Source organism: Oncorhynchus clarkii, chromosome 5, assembly GCF_045791955.1.
Source record: "Oncorhynchus clarkii lewisi isolate Uvic-CL-2024 chromosome 5, UVic_Ocla_1.0, whole genome shotgun sequence".
Taxonomy (NCBI): Eukaryota; Metazoa; Chordata; class Actinopteri; order Salmoniformes; family Salmonidae; genus Oncorhynchus; species Oncorhynchus clarkii.
Window position 1 is genome coordinate 35,197,584 of NC_092151.1, and position 22,550 is coordinate 35,220,133.

A 22,550-nucleotide genomic window follows, 5' to 3' on the forward strand; every position below is an offset into this window, starting at 1 on the left:
GTGTCGAGGTACAGATCTGGGGAAGGGTACCAAAACATTCTGCAGTATTGAAAGTCCCCAAGAACACAGTGGCCGCCATCATTTTTAAATGGAAGAAGTTTAGAAGCACTAAGACTCTTCCTAGAGCTGGCCGCCCAGCTAAACTGAGTAATCTGGGGAGACGGGCCTTCGTCAGGGAGGTGACCAAGAACCCGATTGGAGCTCTGTCAGAGCTCCAGAGTTCCTCTGTGGAGATGGGAGAACCATCCAGAACACAGTTTTCATAACTATGACCATAATTGCCTACCGTCTGTAAGCTGTTAGTGTCTTAGCGACCATTCCACAGGTGCATGTTCATTAATTGTTTACGGCAGCACTCCACCAATCAGGACTATATGGTAAACTGGCCAGACGGAAGCCACATCTCAGTAAAAGGCACATGACAGCCAGCTTGGAGTTTACCAAAACACACCTGAAGGACTCTCAGACCATGAGAAACAAGATTCTCTGGTCTGATGAAACCAAGATTCAACTCTTTGGCCTGAATGCCAAGAGTCACATCTGGAGGAAACCTGACACCGTCCCTACGGTGAAGCATGATGGTGGTAGCATCATGCTGTGGGGATCTTTTTCAGCGGCAGGGACTGGGAGACTAGTCAGGACCGAGGCAAAGATGAAAGGAGCAAAGTACAGAGAGATCCTTGATTACAGGCAACATCCTGCCGCTAAAGCTGCCGCTTTCAAGGAGCGGGACACTAATCCGGATGCTTATAAGAAATCCCGCTATGCCCTCAGATGAACCATCAAACAGGCAAAGCGTCAATACAGGATTAAGATTGAATCCTACTACACCGGCTCTGACGCTCGTTGGATGTGGCTGGGCTTGAAAACTATTATGACTACAAAGGGAAACCTAGCCGCGAGCTGCCCAGTGAAGTGAGCCAACCAGACACTGAAGCATGCATGAGAGCACCAGCTATTCCAGACGGCTATGTGAACACGCTCTCCGTAGCCGATGTGAGCTAGACCTTTCAACATTCAAAGCTGCGGGCCAGACGGATTACCAGGATGGATACTCAAAGCATGCGCAAACCAATTGGCAAGTGTCTTCACTGACATTTTCAACCTCTCCCTAACCGAGTCTGTAATACCTACATGTTTCAAACAGGCCACCATAGTCCCTGTGCCCAATAAAGCAAAGGTAATCTGCCTAAATGATTACTGCCCCGTAGCTACCGACTCACGTCGGTAGCCATGAAGTGCTTTGAAAGGCTGGTCATGGCTCACATCAACACCATCATGCCCCCCCCCCCCTCTCTCTCGCTGTTTATTATCTATACATAATCACTTAACAAATTACCTCGACTAACCTGCACCCCCACACATTCACTTGGTACCGGTACCTCCTATATATAGTCTTGTTAATGTTATGTAAATATCTTATGTTAATTTTATATATTTTTACTTTAGTTTATTTATTAAATATTTTCTTAACTCTTATTTCTTGAACTGCATTGTTGGTTAAGGCCTTGTAAGTAAGCATTTCACTGTAAGGTCTACACCTATTGGATTTGGCATAGGTGACATAACATTTGATGAAAACCTGTTCCAGAGCGCTCAGGACCTCAGACTGGGGCAACGGTTCACCTTCCAACAGGACGGCGACCCTAAGCATACATCCAAGACAAAGGAGAGGCTTGGGGACAAGTCTCTGAATGTCATTGAGTGGACTAGTCGGAGCCCGGACTTGAACCCGATCGAACATCTCTGGAGACCCCTGAACATAGCTGTGCAGCGACACTCCCCATCCAACCTGACAGAGTTTGAGAAGATCTGCAGAGAAGAATGGGAGAAATTCCCCAAAAACAGGTGTGCCAAGCTTGTAGCTCCATACCCAAGAAGACTCAAGGCTGTAATCGCTGCCAAAGTTGCTTCAACAAAGTACTGAGTAAAGGGTCTGAATACTAAAGTAAATGTATTTTTTTCCCCAATTTGCAAACGTTTGTCATTATGGGCTATTGTGTGTTAATTGATGGGGGAAAAGAAACAATTTAATCCATTTCAGAATGAGGCTGTAACTTACAATGTATAAAAAGTCAAGGGGTCTGAATACTTTCCGAATGCACTGTAAATATGTCATTGGACCTTTTAATATTTAATGTACAGTACCAGTCAAAAGTTTGGACACACCTACTTATTCCAGGGTTTTTCATATTTAAAAAAAAAATCATTCTACATTGTAGAATAATAGTGAAGGCATCCAAACTAAGAAATAACACATTTGGAATCATGTAGTAACAAAAAAAGGGTTAAAGAAATCTATATATATTTTACATTTGAGATTATTCAAAGTAGCCAACCTTTGCCTTGATTCCAGCTTTGCACACTCTTGCCATTCTCTCAACCAGCTTCATGAGGTAGTCACTTGGAATGCATTTCAAATAACAGGTGTGCCTTGTTAAAAGTTAATTTGTGGAATTTCTTTCCTTAATGCGTTTGAGCCAATTAGTTGTGTTGTGACAAGGTAGAGACCATGGTAAAAGACCATGTCCATATTATGGCAAGAACACCTCAAATAAGCAAATAGAAACGACAGTCCATCATTACTTCAAGACATGAAGGTCAGTCAATCCGCAAAATTAACTTTGAACTTTCTTCAAGTGCAGTCGCCATGATGAAACTGGCTCTCATGAGGACTGCCACAGGAAAGGAAAACCCAGAGTTACCACTGCTGCAGAGGACAAATTCATTAGAATAACTGCACCTCAGACTGCAGCCCAAATAAATGCTTCACAGAGTTCAAGTAACAGACACATCTCAACATCAACTGTTCAGAGGAGACTGCGTGAATCAGGCCTTCATGATCTAATTTCTGGAGAAAAAAAACCCACTACTAAAGGATACCAATAATTAAAAAAATACTATCTTGGGCCAAGAAACACGAGCAATGGACATTAGACTGGTGGAAATCTGTTCTCTGGTCTGATGAGTCCAAATTTGAGATTTTTGGTTCCAACTGCCGTGTCTTTGTGAGACGCAGAGTAGGGTGAGCGGATGATCTCCGCATGTGTGGTTCCCACCGTGAAGCATGGAGGAGGTATGGTGTGGGGGTGCTTTGTTGGTGACACCGTACGTGACTAATTTAGAATTCAAGGCACACTTAACAAGAATGGCTACCACAGCATTCTTTAGCGATACACCATCCTATCTGGTTTGCGCTTAGTGGGACGATCATTTGTTTTTCAACAGGACAATGACCCAACACACCTCCAGGCTGTGTAAGGGCTATTTCACCAAGAAGGAGAGTGATGAAGTGCTGCATCAGATGACCTGGCCTCCACAATCACCCGACCTCAACCCAATTGAGATGGTTTGGGATGACTTGGACCGCGGAGTGAAGGAAAAGCTGCCAACAATTGCTCAGCATATGCGGGAACTCCTTAAAGATGTTGGAAAAGCATTCCAGGTGAAGCAAATTGAGGGAATGCCAAGAGTGATCAATGCAAAGTCGTCATCAATGCAAAGGGTAGCTACTTTGATGAGAATATATTTGGATTTGTTTAACACATTTTTGGTTACTACATGATTCCATATGTTTTATTTCATAGTTTTGAAGCTTCACTATTATTCTACAATGTAGAAAATAGTAAAAGAAAATAAAAACCCTTTAACGAGTAGGTGTGTCCAAATTTGTGACTGGTACTGTATATAGTAGGCTTACTACTTTGTGTATTTCATATCGCTTATTCTTATTTCTCTTTTTTTTTTCAAGTTTTACATTGTTATTGATTATTGCAAAGTTGGGTTTTGAGTTTGCAAGAAAGGCATTTCACTGTACTTGTGCATGTGACATTAAAACTTGAAACAGGACAACACATACACTTCTACTCTAACAGATGCAGCGGCATCCAGTGCCCCTAGTTACTGACCTGTGTGTGATAGATGTAGGAGGAACGAGGGCTACGTATAAAATCCAAAATGAAGGCAGCATCCTGTTAGCATAGGAAGAGGGATACACCACAGGACGAAAAACCCAAAGTCCATCAACAGGAAAAGAAGGCAAGGAGAGAAAGTTGGGGAAGGAGAGAAGGAAACAAAAGCAAAGCGAAACCCCATAATAAGGAAGCAAAGATAAACCCCTATAAAACGGCAAACCAACATTCCATACACACCAACAACAAAAAATGCCCTCAACCAAAACGCCCCAATTGAGCTCCCTTTAACCCAAGACAGAAATTGAGCTCCCTTTTACTCAGGCCAGAAATTGAGCTCCCTTTTACCCAGGCCAGAAATGGAGCTCCCTTTTACCCAGGCCAGAAATTGAGCTCCCTTTTACCCAGGCCAGAAATTGAGCTCCCTTTTACCCAGGCCAGAAATTGAGATCCCTTTTACCCAGGCCAGAAATTGAGATCCCTTTTACCCAGGCCAGAAATTGAGCTCCCTTTTACCCAGGCCAGAAATTGAGATCCCTTTAACCCAGGCCAGAAATTGAGATCCCTTTTACCCAGGCCAGAAATTGAGATCCCTTTTACCCAGGCCAGAAATTGAGATCCCTTTTACCCAGGCCAGAAATTGAGATCCCTTTTACCCAGGCCAGAAATTGAGATCCCTTTTACCCAGGCCAGAAATTGAGATCCCTTTTACCCAGGCCAGAAATTGAGATCCCTTTTACCCAGGCCAGAAATTGAGATCCCTTTAACCCAGGCCAGAAATTGAGATCCCTTTTACCCAGGCCAGAAATTGAGATCCCTTTTACCCAAGACAGAAAGCCCTTGATCATTGTGTTCCTTCCCAAAACCACACAAAGACACCCACCTTGCGAGGGCTGTCCACATATGTAGTGGTCATGGTGGCAGTGGAAGACTCACTGGTGGCAGCTGAGGGTTTCCCCTGTTGTTGCTGCTCCTCTAGAGTCCTAGACAGGAAATGCATCCTCATTGTAAGAACGGTAGCATCAATGTCAGATACCCTGTGCTTCTAATGATTTGGAAACACACTAGGTTCCATTGAAAGGACACAGATAGGACAACTACACTCACTTTTGGTTCTGCTCCAACTCCAGGAGAGCTGATAAAGCGGAGGTGCCTTTCTTGCCCTGGGGGGGCGCTACAGGCTCCGGAGGGTAGGCAGAGAGAGGACCAGTCACCTGCAAACCCTTCATCGCCGGTCCTTTCTACAGACAGAATGAGAGGGGAAGACGGTACGACAGGAAGCTTAAAACAGCTCAAGACAACAACATTGGCATAGGATCATTGTTCCTGGCAGTCAGTTTCTCTCTTAGCTGGGTTTGCAAGACTGCAGTTTTTTTAGTCTTCTGAAATGAGTAAGACAGTGTTTTAGGGTGTTACCCTGATGATCCTGTCAGAGCGGTGGCGTCTGCGGATGCGGTTGAGTCCCTCCAGGAAGCGGATGAAGCCATCCAGCAGGGCCCAGTCCCCGGTGCCCGTCATGCCCTCTCTGCCCGCCACCGTGCCCACTCCCTCCCCGTAAACGTCCCAGTGCCCCTCCCCGTCCGCCACACGTCTAGCCCCCCCGGCCGGCAGCAGCAGGAAGCGGGTCCGCCAGAACTTCAGAGAGTCTATCAAACTATGGCACACGGCCGGTAGAAATAAGAGTTATTTGGAAGTGTGACATACATACATACACACTGAACAAAAATATAAATGCACGTACATTATTTTTTATTTTTTACATTTAACCTTTATTTAACTAGGCAAGCCAGTTAAGTACAAATTCTTATTTACAATGACGGCCTACCCCGGGCAAACCCGGACAGCGCTGGGCCAATTGTGCGCCGCCCTATGGGACTCCCAATCACGGCCGGATATGATACAGCCTGGAATCGAACCAGGGTGTCTGTAGTGACACCTCAAGGACTAAGATACAGTCCCTTTGACTGCTGCGCCACTCGTGTTGGTTACATGTTTCACGAGGTGAAATAAAAAATCCCAGAAATGTTCCATACACACTGAAATCTTAACTCTCAAATGTTGTGCACAAATTAGTTTACATTCCTGTTAATGAGCATTTGTCCTATGCCAAGCATATCAAGAAGATGATTAAACAGCATGATCATTACACAGGTGCACCTTGTGCTGGGGACATTAAAACGCCACTCTAAAATGTGCAGTTTTGTCAAACACGATTCCAGATTACTTAAGTTTTGAGGGAAAGTGCAATTGGCATTCTGACTGCAGGAATGTCCACCAGAGCTGTTGTCAGATAATTTAATGTTAATTTCTCTACCATAAGCTGCTTCCAACGTCGTTTGAGAATTTGGCAGTACGTCCAACCAGCCTCACAACCGCAGACCACGTGTAACCACACCACCCCAGGACCTTCACATCCAGTTTCATAACCTGCGGGATCATCTGAGACCAGCCACCTGGACAGCTGATAAAACTGAGGAGTATTTATGTCTGTAATAAAGCGTATAAAACGTATTTCTCCCCAGTGGGTGAGCCTGGCTCCCAAGTGGGTGGACCTATGCCCTGCCAGGCCCACACATGGCTGCACCCCTGCCCAGTCATGTGAAATCTATAGATTAGGGCCTAATATATTTATTTCAATTGATTGATTACCTTATGTTGCATTTATATTTCTGTTCAGTATAGTTGACTCTGTACACTCAGTGCTGGCTATGGCAAACTCTTTTACAACAGAAAGGGGTCCAAATTAATGTGTTAAAGCCTTCCCTGGGGCTGAACATGGCTCCGTATGAGACTGTGTGTTTGCTGAGCATAGGTACCTGAAGTCCTCAGAGCCAGCAGAGCAGATGTACTGGTCCAGGTAGTTCCACTTGTACTCCTCCAGTCTCTCGTGACCAAACTCCACCCAGCAGGACAGGAAGTGGGCGTCAGAGTGAGGGGGACACAGACTGTAGGTGTACTGGATCTGGGCCGACTCATACGGGTACCTGACACACACACACACACACAGAAAACAGGTGAGTGACATGCAAACAGTACAGTCTGATGATTAGCTGGGAGTATGGATCTAATGTAAGGCTGGAGACTTACTTCGGAAGGTAGCGGGTAACAGTGATGATTTTATCCTTCAGGCAGACTTTATGGAAGGTACGGCCCATACTGAGCCAGTACAGACTCTCCTCCTCTTCTGGCCTGCGCCGAGAGACCAGCCCTGAGAAGGAGGAGGAGAGAGACAGAGGGTAAATGACTGCACTTGGTCCAAATTGAGATTACTGTAATTTACCAAATTATTAAATTATGCAAGTGAATATGCCGTATAACAGACTTATTAGCCTCTCTAAGTTAACAGTGTCAGTCAGTAGCTAACTGTGACTGTGGTGTTATTAGGTAACTGTGTCAGAGCTGAGCCACACGCCCGGACAGAGACAGTATAGAACACCTCTGGTGTAGAGTGGACTACTGCTGAGGGGCGGGGCCACAGCAGGCTGGGGTTTCCTTTTGTTAGGTTGGACAATGATCTGGTAGCCCTGCATCAGCCGCTGACAGATAAACTCCTCAAACACCTGAGGGGCACTCATCACCGGGGCCTCATCATCCCGCCTGAGACAGAGAGAGACAGGGTGAGAGGGGTGGAGCATCTGAAACAGCTGCATGTACCTGTTGATCAATTAGTTGCTATATATTTCTCAGTAGACCATGCAGTCAGTCAGTGTTACAGTAGTCATTTTGTATACTACGTGAGGTGTGTGTGTGTACTCCCCGTGTTACATTTTCTACCCCTCCAGGTTAGTGTGTGGCAGCATGTTGTACCAGCCCTCAGTGTAGTCGTTCTACAGCGTGTGTGTGTGTATTTTTGGTTTTACTATCCTTGTTTTGACCAGTAGAACATTTGGACAAGAGGGGACATTTCCCCAGTCCCCACAAGGAAAAGGCTATTTTAGGATTAGGGTTCCAAATAGGCTTACAGTTAGGGGATAGGTTTGGGGTTAGGGAAAATAGGATTTTCAATTGTTTGGCTCCCACAAGGATAGTAAAACAAACATGTTTCCTGTACCTCTCCAGGTCAGTGTGTGGCAGCAGGTCGTAGCAGCCCTCAGTGTAGTCGTTCTGCAGGGTCTGCCATTCAGGGAAGTAGTCAGTGGTGAGAGGCAGACAGGCGGGTGTGGTCAGAGACTTCCAGTCTACCCCCACCGTGCAACAGAAGCTAGGCACTGTCGGGGGGGCAGACAGCAGCAGGGCTTCAGGGGAACCCCCGCCACACACACAGAGCCAACCAGACAAAAATACCATACATACATACATACATACATACAACACAGAGACAGACAAAAACAAACAAGTGCCCCGTCGAAAACACACATACCACCCAACAGGGTGCATTTTGTGGAGGAGGAGGTAAGGAAATAGGAAAAGGACAAGTAAAAGAGAGAAATACATTTGGAATGAAAGGAAGGTGTGCAGAGGTGGTTGATAAAGTAGGAGGGGAAAGTGTGGAACAAAGATACAGGTTGGAATGATAAAAAGAGTGGCGCGGGAAAAACACAGCCAACGACAGACAGAAACAAACAAAAATAAAAAGTAGAGAAAGAGAGAGAAAAGAGGGGGAAGGAAAAAAGAGCAGAGGGTTATTCTCATTGCCTTCATTACACCTGATGATTCCAGTGTCACTGACAGAAGTGGAGCTCTGATCAACACATGCAGGAGATTGAGGCTCTGTGACAATCGACTTGGCAATCTGTGATGATGTGATAAGCATATGATAAGCAGTGATCTCAGCAGTGTGATTACAACATGCACGCATATATGGCTCATACAAACACACACACAGTACATGCAAAACAAACACACTACACATGCCACAGAAAAATGGACAGGAAACTCATGCGTTTACATTTTAGTCATTTAGCAGACGCTCTTATCCAGAGCAATTAGGGTTAAGTGCCTTGCTCAAGGGCACAGACAGATTTGTCACCTAGTCAGCTCGGGGACTCGAACCTTTCGGTTACTGGTCCAACGCTCTTAACCCCTAGGCCACCGGCCACCCATGCAGACAGTCAGGAGTCACACACACACACACACACACACACACACCTGGAAGAGGCTAATTAAGCACATACACTTGAGAGCAGAGACTCTAATATTATTATTATGTATGATAGAGTAAAAGATAGGAGATACATTGAGGAGAGAGGTGTGAAGCCTGAGGGAGAAAATGGATAAAGAGCTAGAGAAGCTGGAAGATACAGAATGGAAGTGAGAGATACTCAGAGGTAGAGAGAAGGACGTTAGAGAGGGGGGGGGTAAATGCATGACCCAAAAACGTGTGACCCTTTATGAACCCTAGTCTTTCCCTCACAGACAGACACCGAACGGAGAATTCAGCCAATCAGGGGTTCAGTTGAATAAGCTCTCATTTCATCATGTGAGGGCTTATTCGAATGATCAGTTCGGCTGTCAGGCAATGTTCACAACCAAACTGATAGGATATTGTGTACATGACATGTGTGTGACTGTGTCAAGTGTGTCTGTGTAGTGAGTGTGTTTTCTTTCTTAGGGCAGCACAGACTCACTTGGATCCGGACTGCCAGAGGAAAAGTCCTCCAACGAGGAGCCACGGTTTACCGGAGTTCCTGCACAAACATTATCAGCATTAAAACCAACAGCGTGACCATCAACCATACAACATTAAGAGAAAAGATAGTTGGCAGGGTTTGTGTGTGATGTATATAGTGAGTCAGATGCACTAGCGTGTGTGTGTGTGTGTGTGTGTGTGTGTGTGTGTGTGTGTGTACCAGTGCTGTTGCTGCTGGCTGGACTGCCATGAGTATACTCCTCCATCCCTCCGCTGGAGTACAGCCCATTTTCTCCTGCCTGTCGTCTCTCTGAGGCTGTCCGTCTGAACACACAGTCCACAGGGGGGGAAATAATCAATAGACAACTATAATTACATTTAAAGAAAGAGGCATGACCTTCCCCCTGGGGCGTGTCTAACCTGCCAGTGGCCTCATGATAGGCCAGTTCCAGGAGCTCGGCGGAGGTGTGGGCGGGGTCTCTCTGCTCGCTGCCCTGCAATTCAGCCATGTTCTGTCTGGTCTGGTGGTGGATCTGGATGGCCTCTCCTGACGGACCTGGAACACATCCATGACACATTAATTACGTTCCTCGTGAAAGATGTCCTGTACTGGAACGTACGCATTGTACCTGTAGCATCATGACTGCCCTGTGCTTATGGTACACTGATACTTCTATTTTGTATTTTTGTCTCAAAATGATCATCAGCCAATTAGAATCGGCAATGTAGTTGGACGTGCTAAAATGCTACATGTTAGCTGTTCCCATTACATAACCTCGCACATTTAGCCCTATGCTAACCTAACCAGGTGGCAGTGATTATTTCCTGTATCAAATTCCACATCAGCCTATCAAAGATCTTAGACTATATATCCACCAACCCAATGGCATTTCTTAAAATAGGTTAACTTGGCCACCAGAGATACTTTAAACCTCCAAATGTTACTTTTGTTTCACTTGGTCGGTCATAAGTGTAGTGTGTCAATATTGCATGATACATCCTTGACTTACAGTGGGGCAAAAAAGTATTTAGTCAGCCACCAATTGTGCAAGTTCTCCCACTTAAAAAGATGAGAGGCCTGTAATTTTCATCATAGGTACACTTCAACTATGACAGACAAAATTAGAAAAGAAAATCCAGAAAATCACATTGTAGGATTTTTAATGAATTTATTTGCAAATGATGGTGGAAAATAAGTATTTGGTCACCTACAAACAAGCAAGATTTCTGGCTCTCACAGACCTGTAACTTCTTTAAGAGGCTCCTCTGTCCTCCACTCGTTACCCTTATTAATGGCACCTGTTTGAACTTGTTATCTGTATAAAAGACACCTGTCCACAACCTCAAACAGTCACACTCCAAACTCCACTATGGCCAAGACCAAAGAGCTGTCAAAGGACACCAGAAACAAAATTATAGACCTGCACCAGGCTGGGAAGACTGAATCTGCAATAGGTAAGCAGCTTGGTTTGAAGAAATCAACTGAGGAAAAAATGATTAGGAAATGGAAGACATACAAGACCACTGATAATCTCCCTCGATCTGGGGCTCCACGCAAGATCTCACCCAGTGGGGTCAAAATGATCACAAGAACGGTGAGCAAAAATCCCAGAACAACACAGAGGGACCTAGTGAATGACCTGCAGAGAGCTGGGACCAAAGTAACAAAGCCTACCATCAGTAACACACTACGCAGCCAGGGACTCAAATCCTGCAGTGCCAAACGTGTCCCCCTGCTTAAGCCAGTACATGTCCAGGCCCGTCTGAAGTTTGCTAGAGAGCATTTGGATGATCCAGAAGAAGATTGGGAGAATGTCATATGGTCAGATGAAACCAAAATATAACTTTTTGTTAAAAACTCAACTCGTCGTGTTTGGAGGACAAAGAATGCTGAGTTGCATCCAAAGAACACCATACCTACTATGAAGCATGGGGGTGGAGACATCATGCTTTGGGGCTGTTTTTCTGCAAAGGGACCAGGACGACTGATCCGTGTAAAGGAAAGAATGAATGGGGCCATGTATCGTGAGATTTGGAGTGAAAACCTCCTTCCATCAGCAAGGACATTGAAGATGAAACGTGGCTGGGTCTTTCAGCATGACAATGATCCCAAACACACCACCCGGGCAACAAAGGAGTGGCTTCGTAAGAAGCATTTCAAGGTCCTGGAGTGGTCTAGCCAGTCTCCAGATCTCAACCACATAGAAAATCTTTGGAGGGAGTTGAAAGTCTGTGTTTCCCAGCAACAGCCCAAAACGTCACTGCTCTAGAGGAGATCTGCATGGAGGAATGGGCCAAAATACCAGCAACAGTGTGTGAAAACCGTGAAGACTTACAGAAAACGTTTGACCTCTGTCATTGCCAACAAAGGGTATTTAACAAAGTATTGAGATAAACTTTTGTTATTGACCAAATACTTATTTTCCACCATAATTTGCAAATAAATTCATAAAAAATCCTACAATGTGATTTTCTGGATTTTTTTTCTAATTTTGTCTGTTATCGTTGAAGTGTACCTATGATGAAAATTACAGGCCTCTCTCATCTTTTTAAGTGGGAGAACTTGCACAATTGGTGGCTGACTAAATACTTTTTTGCCCCACTGTAGATACTAACGTTAGAATAAAATAAAATAAAAAAATAAGAAGAAATGACAAAACCCCACGTTTTTCCTTATCTGTTTTACAAACATTTATATGCTTTTACGGGAAAAAGATCAAGGCGGTCTATACAACATTTGAGTTTATCGTTCATCAAAGAGCCTCATGGTCTTGTCAAATAGCTGTCATGTACCTCCACTACAATCACTGCCAGGTGGCATACGCCGCTAAACAGTGAGTTTGCAGGGTACAGTAACCGCGGGTTCGAGGCTCCCTCACATCCAAGCTTTTTTGCTAAAGGACAAAACATTTCACTGCTGGTCCTCGATGCTCAATTCAAATAATGCACTTGATTATTAGCAGAGCTTGTCTACAAGGCTGAAGAAAGATACAGCTCCTTATTAAATGTATTCTTAATCTTAATTTTCAATGTGTTGGATGCACTTCCCTTCGCAACACACAATAAATCTACATTTCAAAGGAAAAACATACTGTATCTCACCCGGGATTCGAACTTGCCGCAAACAGCTAAAATGACCAGGAGCCAGGCTCGCTACACTGTGAGCTAATCATCCAGTTGACATTTTGCGTGTTTGATTTTGCAGATGTTGCCGTTTGACCTCTGTTAAGGACACTCTTATGACAAAAATTATATCAAGTCCAACTACGTCAACATTTGTAATTGGTCGATGCAGAATTACAGAAAACAATCATGCCCAGCTGGTGTTGTCAGAACAGAGCTAAGTGTGCCATGTTATTTTAAGGGAAAAGCTAATATTAAGTGTTCTATCACGAGAACTACATGAAAGATTTTAATTGGCTGATGCGGATTCGGAGACACAGAAAACGTTTCAACTAGCGGGTTTCAGTCTGTGTTTAATTCGAAGTGGATGATGGTGTGTGTCTGTGTTTGTGTCCTCACCCACAGGGAAGGTGTGCATCCAGCGCCTGCGGTTGGAGGTGAGCTTCATGGGCATGCGTGAGGGGGCGAAGGGGTTAATGAGGGCCCTCTGAGGGGTGTAGCCCCCTGGGCGCACATGGAGGGTGGACTCAGCACTCCCCACAGTGAACCTCCCCGGAGCACTGGAGTCCCGCTGAGATTCCATCATCTTCTCCAACAACTCTGAGAGAGAGAGACAGACACAGAGAGACAGACAGAGACATTAGCACAGTTGAAATAAACACTTATGGCTACTCAGCACATTAATCGATACCACACCCTCACGATTAAACATCACACTAATCACTCATACAAGGGGTTTATTCCTGGTACCTCTGGTGCTGGTGTAGCCCAGGGAGCTGCTGACTTCTCCGTACTGGGCTGGGGGCAGACGAGGGATCAGCAGGATGTTGGACACCCTGCCCAGGCTGTCATCAGAGGCCAGGCTCCGCTGCTCGTCAGGCCCACAAGAGCGGACAGGGGGGGACACACCGCCCCCTAGAACCCCACTCACATCCGCAGACCCCCAGCTTCTCCTTCCACTCACTTCCCTCTCTCGGACCACCCTAGAAGACCGTCACACTGAGTTACTCCTATCCTTACTCTTAACTCTATTTATTGGAAGTGTGCAATAAATGTGTGGTTGTGTTTGAGCGGCACCTGAAGTTGGTGCTCCTCTGGGCTCGGGACGGCCCGGGGAGTCTGAACACCTGTGCATCATGGGCATCGTAGTCCACCTGGATGGGAAGGCTGTTCTCGTCCTTCGGAGCCCCAAGAGCTGAGAGGCAATGAAGAAGAGGCACAGTTTGTTAGAGAAGAAAAGGGAATGATAGTTCATCGTAGGGGGGTTTAATCAATAAACACATTCTCTCTTACTGTGCTCTTTGTTGTTCTTGAATTTTTCTGCATGGAGCTAAAAGCAAACAAATGGAGAAAATAAATGACAGGTGAGCTGTAAGCCAAATTCAAAATATTGGCTGCATCTAGATTAGGTCTATATGTACCTTGCGTCCTGCCAGCTTGATGCGAGGAGTGAAGCAGCTGCAGGAGTTCTGGCTTTTGGATGTGTAAAAGCTGTGGTCATGGTAACAGAAAGAGATAACATTAGAAAAACATCCCTTCCTTTCTCTAAAACCCATTAATCTCTTCACCAGGAATATTCAACAGTCTCCCATCCTGAAATATATGAACCTCGCTTACCCATATTACCCTTCCTCTGTCCTCCTCCATCTCTATCCAGAAGCTGTGTCTGTCTGGTCTTACCTGTGGTTGATCCAGTGGGGCAGGTTGTAGTCATCCCCCAGTCGTGAGTCTCCAGGCACTGTCCTGTTGTGCAGCTTGTCAACATCACAGGGAAAATACAGTAATAATCCAATACAAAGACGGTGACATATAGTAGAAAATCATACCTCAGAAAACAGTAGCAATAACAGACATTCTGTATCTGCACATCAAACCCGGGAAGAAAATAGTTCTATTTTGTAGTTTATTTGAAAATACCAACTCTTCAAATACTCAAAGTCAAATATAATTTATATACAGATTCAACTAAAAGACAGCTATTTTCTTTGATATTCAAATACAGGTCTCAGAAAACCAAATCATATTTTAAGCTAATTGAAAATATGAAAGTTATTTGAAAACTACAACAGTTAGTTGAATTAGTCTGAATTAGTCTGAATATAATAAAACACATGGTTCGGATGGCTCATAGATATGAATATAGCCTACAGCCTAGAATTAAATACATGGAGGACATGGAATCACCTCAACATTAGAGTAGACCATTTTAGCAGCTTCAAAATGACTGACAAAAGTAAATTAGTAAGGTAATACAGTAACACTTGACATCAAGTTCTTATACATGTGTAGTAACTTAGTGATTATTAAAAAAGCGAAGTTGTTATATAGGACTTTGGAAATTGCTTTATAATAATGGAGTTATTACATAATTGGAATAAGGAACAGTAACTATGCCTTGTGTACAGTAGTTACAAAACTCAGCTCATTGCAATGCAATTCAAATGCATTGACCAAAGTATTATGTATGCTAATAAAATGTTGCTCAAAAAGTAATGAGATTTTTATTAAAACAGGCACCTGTATGTAAATTGTTTTAAAAAGTAGTCATTTTTGAGGATCTGTTTTCAAATAGATGAGGTCACCGCCAAAGTAACTATTTGTTCCCTTTCCACAAAGCCGTTAAAACAGGTATGCTGCACATCGACTCAAGTCCAAATCATTTGGTCATAATGAAGATTGAGGCATTTCCAGGGTTTCAAGAAAAAAATGTATCCATGACTGAAACGTAAGTCCATCTCAGGCAAACTTTTTTGCTCGAGGGCAACATTGGGAGGGTCGCACAGTTGTTTTTACGACAGATTTCTTTGTCAGAATTGATTTGCGGGCCAGAAAAATGGCAATTATTTGAAAACATATAGGGCCATTATCATTTCTCCAAACTTTCTAGTTTTAGATGTTCAAGTGTGGCTGGAGATTTAAAAATAAATAATAATAATAATAATAATAGAAAATACAATTGTTTACTAAAACCCTCATGCGTCATCCATATTACAGAAATCCGTTGCAGTGATGGAGAACTTTAACCTCTGAGCTTATATTTGGGTTCAGTCCGTCTCACCTTAAATAGAGGCACTGCATGAAGTGGCTGCTCTCCCATACACACCAAGTCTACACCGATACCTGGCAAAGGAAAACAGATGTCAGAAAAATCACTAGTCCTATCACCTTCTAATAGCAAATCATTTATGAGCATCAACAATGTACAGTGCTTTCGGAAAGTATTCAGACCCCTTGACTCATTCCACATTTTGTTAGGTTACAGCCTTGTTCTAAAATTGATTGCATTTTTTTTCTTTCATTAATCTACACCCAATATCCCATAATGACAAAGCAAAAGCAGGTTTTTATACAGTTTCACAAATGTATAAAAAAATAAAAAAACAGAAATATTACATTTACATAAGTAGTCAGACCCTTTACTCAGTACTTTGTGGAAGCACCTTTGGCCGCAATTACAGCAACGAATCTTCTTGGGTATGACGCACGCCTTTATTTGGGGAGTTTCTCCCATTCTTCTCTGCAGACCCTCTCAAGCTCTGTCAGGTTGGATGGGGAGCGTCGCTGCACAGCTATTTTGCACAGCTATTTTCGGGTCTCTCCAGAGATGTTTGATCGGGTTCAAGTCCGGCCACTGGCTTGGCCACTCAAGGACATTCAGAGACTTGTCCTAAAGTCACTCCTGCATTGTCTTGGCTGTGTGCTTAGGGTCATTGTCCTGTTGGAAGGTGAACCTTCAGCCCATTCTAAGGTCCTGAGCACTCTGGAGCAGGTTTTCAACAAGGATCTCTGCTCCTTTCATCTTTTCCTCGATCCTGACTAGTCTCTCAGTCCCTGCCTCTGAGAAACACCCCCACAGCCTGATGCTGCCACCACTATGCTTCACCGTGGGGATGGTGCCAGGTTTCCTCCAGACGTGACATTTGGCATTCAGGCCAAAGAGTTGAATCTTGGTTTCATCAGACCAGAGAATCTTGTTTCTTATGGTCTGAGAGTCCTTTAGGTGCCTTTTGGCAAACTCCAAGCGGGCTGTCATGTGCCTTTTACTGAGGAGTGGCTTCCGTCTGGCTACTCTACCATAAAGGCCTGATTGGTGGAGGGCTTCAGAGATGGTTGTCCTTCTGGAAGGTTCTCCCATCGCCACAGAATAACTCTGGAGCTCTGTCAGAGTGACCATCGGGTTCTTGGTCACCTCCCTGACCAAGGCCCTTCTCATCTGATTGCACAGTTTAGCCGCCCGGCCAGCTATAGGAAGAGTCTTAGTGGTTTAAGAATGATGGAGGCCACTGTGTTCTTGGGGACCTTCAATGCTGCAGAAATGCTTTGGTACCCTTCCCCAAATCTGAGCCTAGACACAATCCTGTCTGGGAGCTTAGTTTTTGCTCTGACATGCACTGTCAATTGTGGGACCTTATATAGACAGGTGTGTGCCTTCCCAAATCATGTCCAATCAATGAAATGTACCACAGGTGGACTCCAATCAAGTTGTAGAAACATCTCAAGGATGATCAATGGAACACAGGATGCACCGGAGCTCAATTTCGAGTAGCATAGGAAAGGGTCTGAATACTTATGTAAATACCTTTGTGTGTTGTTTTTTTTCTTTGTATAAATTAGCAAAACATTTCAAAACCTGTTTTCACTTTGTCATTATGGGGTATTGTGTGTAGATTGCTGAGGATTAAAATAAGGCTGTAACGTAGCGAAGTGTGGAAAAAGTTAAGGGATCTGAATACTTTCCGAAGGCACTGTATGACTGTTCATCCTATTACTGTTGTTATAACTTCCTACCATTGTCAATCATGCGCTGCTTGGTTAGGATCATGAGCAGTCGGTCCACTTCAAACACGCCCACCCCCGGGGTGATGACCACAGACATCTGACCGGTGCGGTCAAAGTTGCGGTTGATGTAGTGCTTGTCAAAGACTGTAAAAGGCACAGGACCATATTTTTGAAAGTCATAAGGAGACAAGATAATATGTGGCTCAATATGAACACTGAGAATCACACAAAATAATGAGTAGATGACGCACTCACCGTTGAAAGACAGGTTAATGGCCTCAAGGTAATTCCCCTGAGCAGCAGTAGAGTTATGGCCAGAGGGGAAACCAACTATCACAAAAATAACCACATGTACACAAGTAAACATACATAATATGGTAACGTTCAAGTGCCCTGCTCATGACGTTAAATGTACAAAGTTGTGTCTGATTCATTACCCGCTTCTTTTAGCCGCACCAAGACAGGATACTGGATGAAAAGCTTCTTGATGGTGACCAGTAGAGAGGTCCACTCATCACGTCTCTCAGTCTGAGCCACTACCCTACAAAGACACAACACAAGAGAAACACCATGAGTCAGTCAGACCGTTGACAGATGAGGAAAAAAGTTCCAACTGGTAACTAAAACTAGAAATAAGTAGACATACAAAAACGGACATTGTGAAAATATAATTGAAATAGACAATGAGGCTGGAAGACAGTAAACCTATAGAAATCTTCATAGAAACGGCCCTCGTGGTCCTGTCTGATGGAACCTCTCAATATCTCAGGAAACTCCTCTACAGAAGATGGGAAGAAAAATAGAACATTTAATCTAATAATAGCTAGCATGTGATATTCCTGATGTCTCATGAAAACATAAATAAAAGGGCTCACCCAAGGTTTTAGCGTTGTAGAAAGTGCGTGAGAAAAGCACCACTGTCACTTCATGGCTGCAATACCTCTCCTGAAAAAGTCAACAAAATCTCACTGGGATAAATACCTTTAGAACTGCATTGTTTAATGCAGGGGTGGGCAATTCCAGTCCTCGAGGGCCTGATTGGTGTCATTGCCCCAGTCCCAGCTAACACACCCAACTCCAATAATCACCTAACCATGATCTTCAGTTTAAAATGCAATTTTATTAATCAGCTGTGTTTGCTAGGGATGGAGAACAAGTGTGACACCAATCAGGCCCTTGAGGACTGGAGTTGCCCACTCCTGGTTTAATGCCTAGAAATGTGTTGATTAAGTTTAATTAATGGTTTAAGCATTGCAAGTGTAATACAGAACGTAAGTCACAAACCTTCCATTTGGCAAAAAGATCAGACAAAAAACCACTGACTGCTTTCTCAAAGTAGAGATCCCCTGAAAACAAATGAAAACTTTATTTTCCTCCTCATTGACAAACTACAGGGCTCACTGCTCAATGCCAATCTCAGTAAACCACCCACTCAAGACAGAAGAAACACAGCCTCAATCTCACACACTCAACAATACCAACACCTGATAACCTGGGATAGAAGAGAAACTAACCGTAGATATCAAAGTCCCACATTTCGCAGCTCATCTGGATGAAGATGTACACCATGGCAGAGGTCGACCTGAACACCACCTGCATTAAACACCACAAATATGAAAGGCACTCTATCGTAGGGAGACTGGAGAACATATTTAGTAACTACATACAGTGTCCTGCAATATCTTAATAGACAGTTACTTTTGAAAGTGACATTGCTTACCCTGGTGTCTTCACTGATGTAGCCACAGGTGACCTTCTCTCCTTTCACCCATAACTCACTGGCCTGGGCTCTGAGGGTAACAGAGACAGGATACAACGTAAGGGACAGTAAGGGACATAATAACATAAAACATATTTACACATGAAATAACATATTTATTATTATTAATGTGTTAAGAATGGTATTGCATACCTGATCCCTGCAAATTCCACTTTCTGGGTCACATAAGCACAGGTACTCACCTAAGATAAATAGAATGTTAATGAAGTTCTAATAGGCACAGATTCAAGAAGTAGGCTACCTTAACAAAACACCAACAGCATATACAGAGGTATTCAAACAGACTCCCTCTCACCAGACTCTTCTTCAGTCGCCACATGTCTCCCCTTCCAATGTATTGGTCTTTGAACGTGAGCTCTACAAGGTCCAGAGTTACATCCTAACACAGAAATCCATATACAGCATGAGCTCGCTTTAAAAATCAGCTTGAATACTGTAATTCAATCAAATACTATTGGAAATATGATTCATAGAAAAAACACCTTTGGATCCACAATGTTTACTACGACATCCTGGTATGCCCGGAGTTTGAAGGCTTGCGCCACAGTCTGGTCCACACTGATTGTCTCTGGAGGAGAGGATGAATGCATTGTATTTAGGCTACAGATTTACTGATGAGCGTTCCTTGTGCATGTAACTTACAATCAAATAGGATATTGATCAGTTCACTAGCTAGGTTCTATAGAGGCTTCCTCTAAAACTGGAGGAAATTCGTCATGCTTTACCTTTCTGGAGGTCTTCTTTGAGACTCTTCACCTGCAGCAAGAGAGGGCTGTTGGAAAATTAGGAGAATCTATCATAACTTTGGACCAACATAGACCCAGGCAAAAGATAACTTCTTGGCATGCATCCTCACCTGTATTCATCTGTGGGATGTGCAATCTCAATTATGTCCCCAAGGGAAACTTGAGGGAACACCTTGGGGTTCACCACAAGCTCATCATCTGTGTATAAGGAGGGGTTATTGTCAACGACAAAACAGCATTCATTTCACCCAACACATGATAAAACACTGTGAACCGTTTAACACCGTCACTGAAAGGAATTCACTCACCACTGCCTCCAAATCCTTTCTTGTGCACCACAAGTTTGTATGTTTTATTCTTCATGATGAACAAGCTAAAGAAGGCACACCGAATGCATGTTACCAAGAACACATGTTATATAACCTTTCGGTTACACCCAACTCTATCAATCCGAAGAAACGAGAAGTTTTGTAGACACAAATAACACCCTATTAGTAACACAGAGCTCCACGCATGGGACGCCACTGACTTGACGGTCTCGTGATGGTGGCTAACGTTAGCTGCTACAGCTAACTTGTAACTTGCTAAAAGCTCACATCTACCTGGAAACACAACGTAAGACAATGCACACAAAAGTTGGATGAAGTTCAGACTTGCCTTTACAACGCATTAATATGAAAGATAGGTTAAACGTTATTGAAATTAGACGTGTCGTATATTGTTGTTTTTACTGCACAGCGAGGGTTCAACTTCCTGCAAAACATGGAGTATAACCGCCCACAGATTATAAAGTCATTCAACGATTGGTTTCTTGTCAGTTGTTGACGCTAGCTGATTGGGTGTTCGCAATACATAGTACCAAGTGGTACTGGCTACAGGGAGTGCGTTCGTAAATTCACTCAGCCCATCTAGTCCGTCTTCAGAGCACTCTCGTCTGAGTGTGTCAGAGTGTAGAATAAATGATACATTTACGAACGTTCAACACCGGTTGAATACGACCGATGTCGGTAAACGTCGGCAAAAAAACTTTATTAAATTGTTGTCAGCAGCACAGTTACAGTCACCAACGCTCTGGATAACATGAAACAGCCTAAACCACTTCTGCACGGGAGAGTAAAATGGTCAGAGTGAATTATTCTCTCATTTGTGTCTTGAAGTAGCTAGCAAGCTAGCCAATGTTAGCTTGGTTGCTTGACTGCCATTGTGAGGTTAGAACGCTCGGATCAACCTTACTCCTCGACTAGTGTCCAGTATGCGCTCTGAATGCTCCGAATTTACCAACGGACAATCGGACAACGCTCTGGATTGACGAACACCCGCTCTCTGGCACCTCATAATGAATTTACGAGCACACTGTGGGTGTGCTTAATTTTAATTCCCGTGCACTTTAGCACGGATTATTTATATTAACCACATACTCTAGTGTTCGCTCTAACAATTAAAATAAGTTTATTCAACAATGGAAGGCAGTATGGAGGAGGCAAGACCATTCTAGACAATGTGAGGACAGATACACGATAACTTGTTCTCAACTAGCCTACCTGGTTAAATAAAGGTGAAAAATACTCGTGTGCAAAACTTTCCACTAGTTACCACAGCCAAAAGTTAAACTTGGCTATATCGTAAATATTTATGAAAACAAAAAATCACATTTTTAATTTAAATTCAAGGTTAGGGACATGCATAAGTTTACCAGTGTGGTTAAGGTTATGTTTAAAATCATATTTTAAGAAGAGAAACTGTAGAAATAGGCGGGAGTTTTGACTTTGTGGCTGTGATAACCACTGACGAGATGGCACAACTCCTATATAACGTGTTTTATCGTCTTATATCAATACGCTCGTAACAACCTAATCATTAGGAAACTTTGGTCAAATAAGCCACAAGTAGCAAATAAGCCATTCATTTTTTTGTTAACCAAATTCGACACTCTCTCATAGACCTCCATTAAAAAAACGCCACAATTACGCCACTTTCTGGAGAAGACAGATTTTGGACAGTTATCGCTTTCACTTCCCCTCTTCCTCTGTGACTCTAGTCTCCATTGGCCAGGGATGGGGACTCAATTTACTGTTGCGAGGTAGAATAGTAGAATACACAATATGCAATTTTGACATTTGTTTGTGTGTCAACAGACTTTCTCTTATGTCAGTCACTGATAGTCACTCAATTAGCCCATGGCAGCTAAACATTTATAGATTGGTAAATTAGCCAGCTATCTAAACTTGTAGTAATCAAGGTTGAATTAGAGCCCCCATTGATTTGTTAGTCAGTTTCACTCTCTCCACCCTATGGCATAATATGTAGAATAGCAGGAAATTTGCTGTAAAACCGCTTACTTCCTCTCTGCCCCATGGCAACTGAGTATAATTGCACGAAATTAAACATACAACTTCAAAATGTGCATGAATTTAGTTATAAAGTTGCTAAATCTTCTCTGCGCCCCATGGCTAAATGTGTGGAATTGCAGCAAAATAGCTTTAAAACAGCAACATCTTCTCCACACCCCATGGCAAAAGTGTAGAATTTACACAACATTTGTCTTTATCTATCTGGGGGTCAACTACAGCCCCTCGTGATGACTTCAGATTATTTGTGGGCCCCACCAACATCAAAGTTGGCCATCCCTGCCCTGTGCGGAC

The 22,550-nt window shown here is 43.5% G+C and overlaps 1 protein-coding gene across 11 annotated transcripts in view; it reads right to left on the reverse strand.

Moving 5' to 3' along the window:
* The window catches only part of LOC139408701 (DEP domain containing 5, GATOR1 subcomplex subunit), a 29,961-nt gene extending 9,278 nt beyond the window's left edge, over nt 1-20,683 (reverse strand). For 2 of the 11 annotated variants that reach the window (XM_071152926.1, XM_071152924.1), the window contains exons 1-32: nt 20,217-20,653; nt 20,019-20,106; nt 19,888-19,934; nt 19,645-19,730; nt 19,458-19,541; nt 19,295-19,344; nt 19,103-19,172; nt 18,897-18,975; nt 18,667-18,728; nt 18,258-18,327; nt 18,088-18,160; nt 17,820-17,923; nt 17,638-17,712; nt 17,392-17,526; nt 15,662-15,723; nt 14,284-14,357; nt 14,025-14,094; nt 13,897-13,933; nt 13,681-13,798; nt 13,354-13,586; nt 13,003-13,203; nt 9,901-10,036; nt 9,701-9,804; nt 9,479-9,538; nt 7,963-8,146; nt 7,348-7,508; nt 6,999-7,119; nt 6,728-6,895; nt 5,328-5,565; nt 5,019-5,152; nt 4,795-4,894; nt 3,909-3,971 (exon numbers count right to left, since the gene is read on the reverse strand). In XM_071152926.1, the coding sequence (XP_071009027.1) occupies nt 3,909-3,971; nt 4,795-4,894; nt 5,019-5,152; nt 5,328-5,565; nt 6,728-6,895; nt 6,999-7,119; nt 7,348-7,508; nt 7,963-8,146; nt 9,479-9,538; nt 9,701-9,804; nt 9,901-10,036; nt 13,003-13,203; nt 13,354-13,586; nt 13,681-13,798; nt 13,897-13,933; nt 14,025-14,094; nt 14,284-14,357; nt 15,662-15,723; nt 17,392-17,526; nt 17,638-17,712; nt 17,820-17,923; nt 18,088-18,160; nt 18,258-18,327; nt 18,667-18,728; nt 18,897-18,975; nt 19,103-19,172; nt 19,295-19,344; nt 19,458-19,541; nt 19,645-19,730; nt 19,888-19,934; nt 20,019-20,106; nt 20,217-20,271 (3,342 nt within the window). In that variant the 5' untranslated portion in view covers nt 20,272-20,653. Of the gene's footprint in view, nt 1-3,908; nt 3,972-4,794; nt 4,895-5,018; nt 5,153-5,327; nt 5,566-6,727; nt 6,896-6,998; nt 7,120-7,347; nt 7,509-7,962; nt 8,147-9,478; nt 9,539-9,700; nt 9,805-9,900; nt 10,037-13,002; nt 13,204-13,353; nt 13,587-13,680; nt 13,799-13,896; nt 13,934-14,024; nt 14,095-14,283; nt 14,358-15,661; nt 15,724-17,391; nt 17,527-17,637; nt 17,713-17,819; nt 17,924-18,087; nt 18,161-18,257; nt 18,328-18,666; nt 18,729-18,896; nt 18,976-19,102; nt 19,173-19,294; nt 19,345-19,457; nt 19,542-19,644; nt 19,731-19,887; nt 19,935-20,018; nt 20,107-20,216 lie in introns of all 11 variants that reach the window. The other 9 variants (XM_071152928.1, XM_071152919.1, XM_071152929.1 and 6 more) reach the window with 9 other exon arrangements.
* Nucleotides 20,684-22,550: the final 1,867 nt, after the last annotated feature.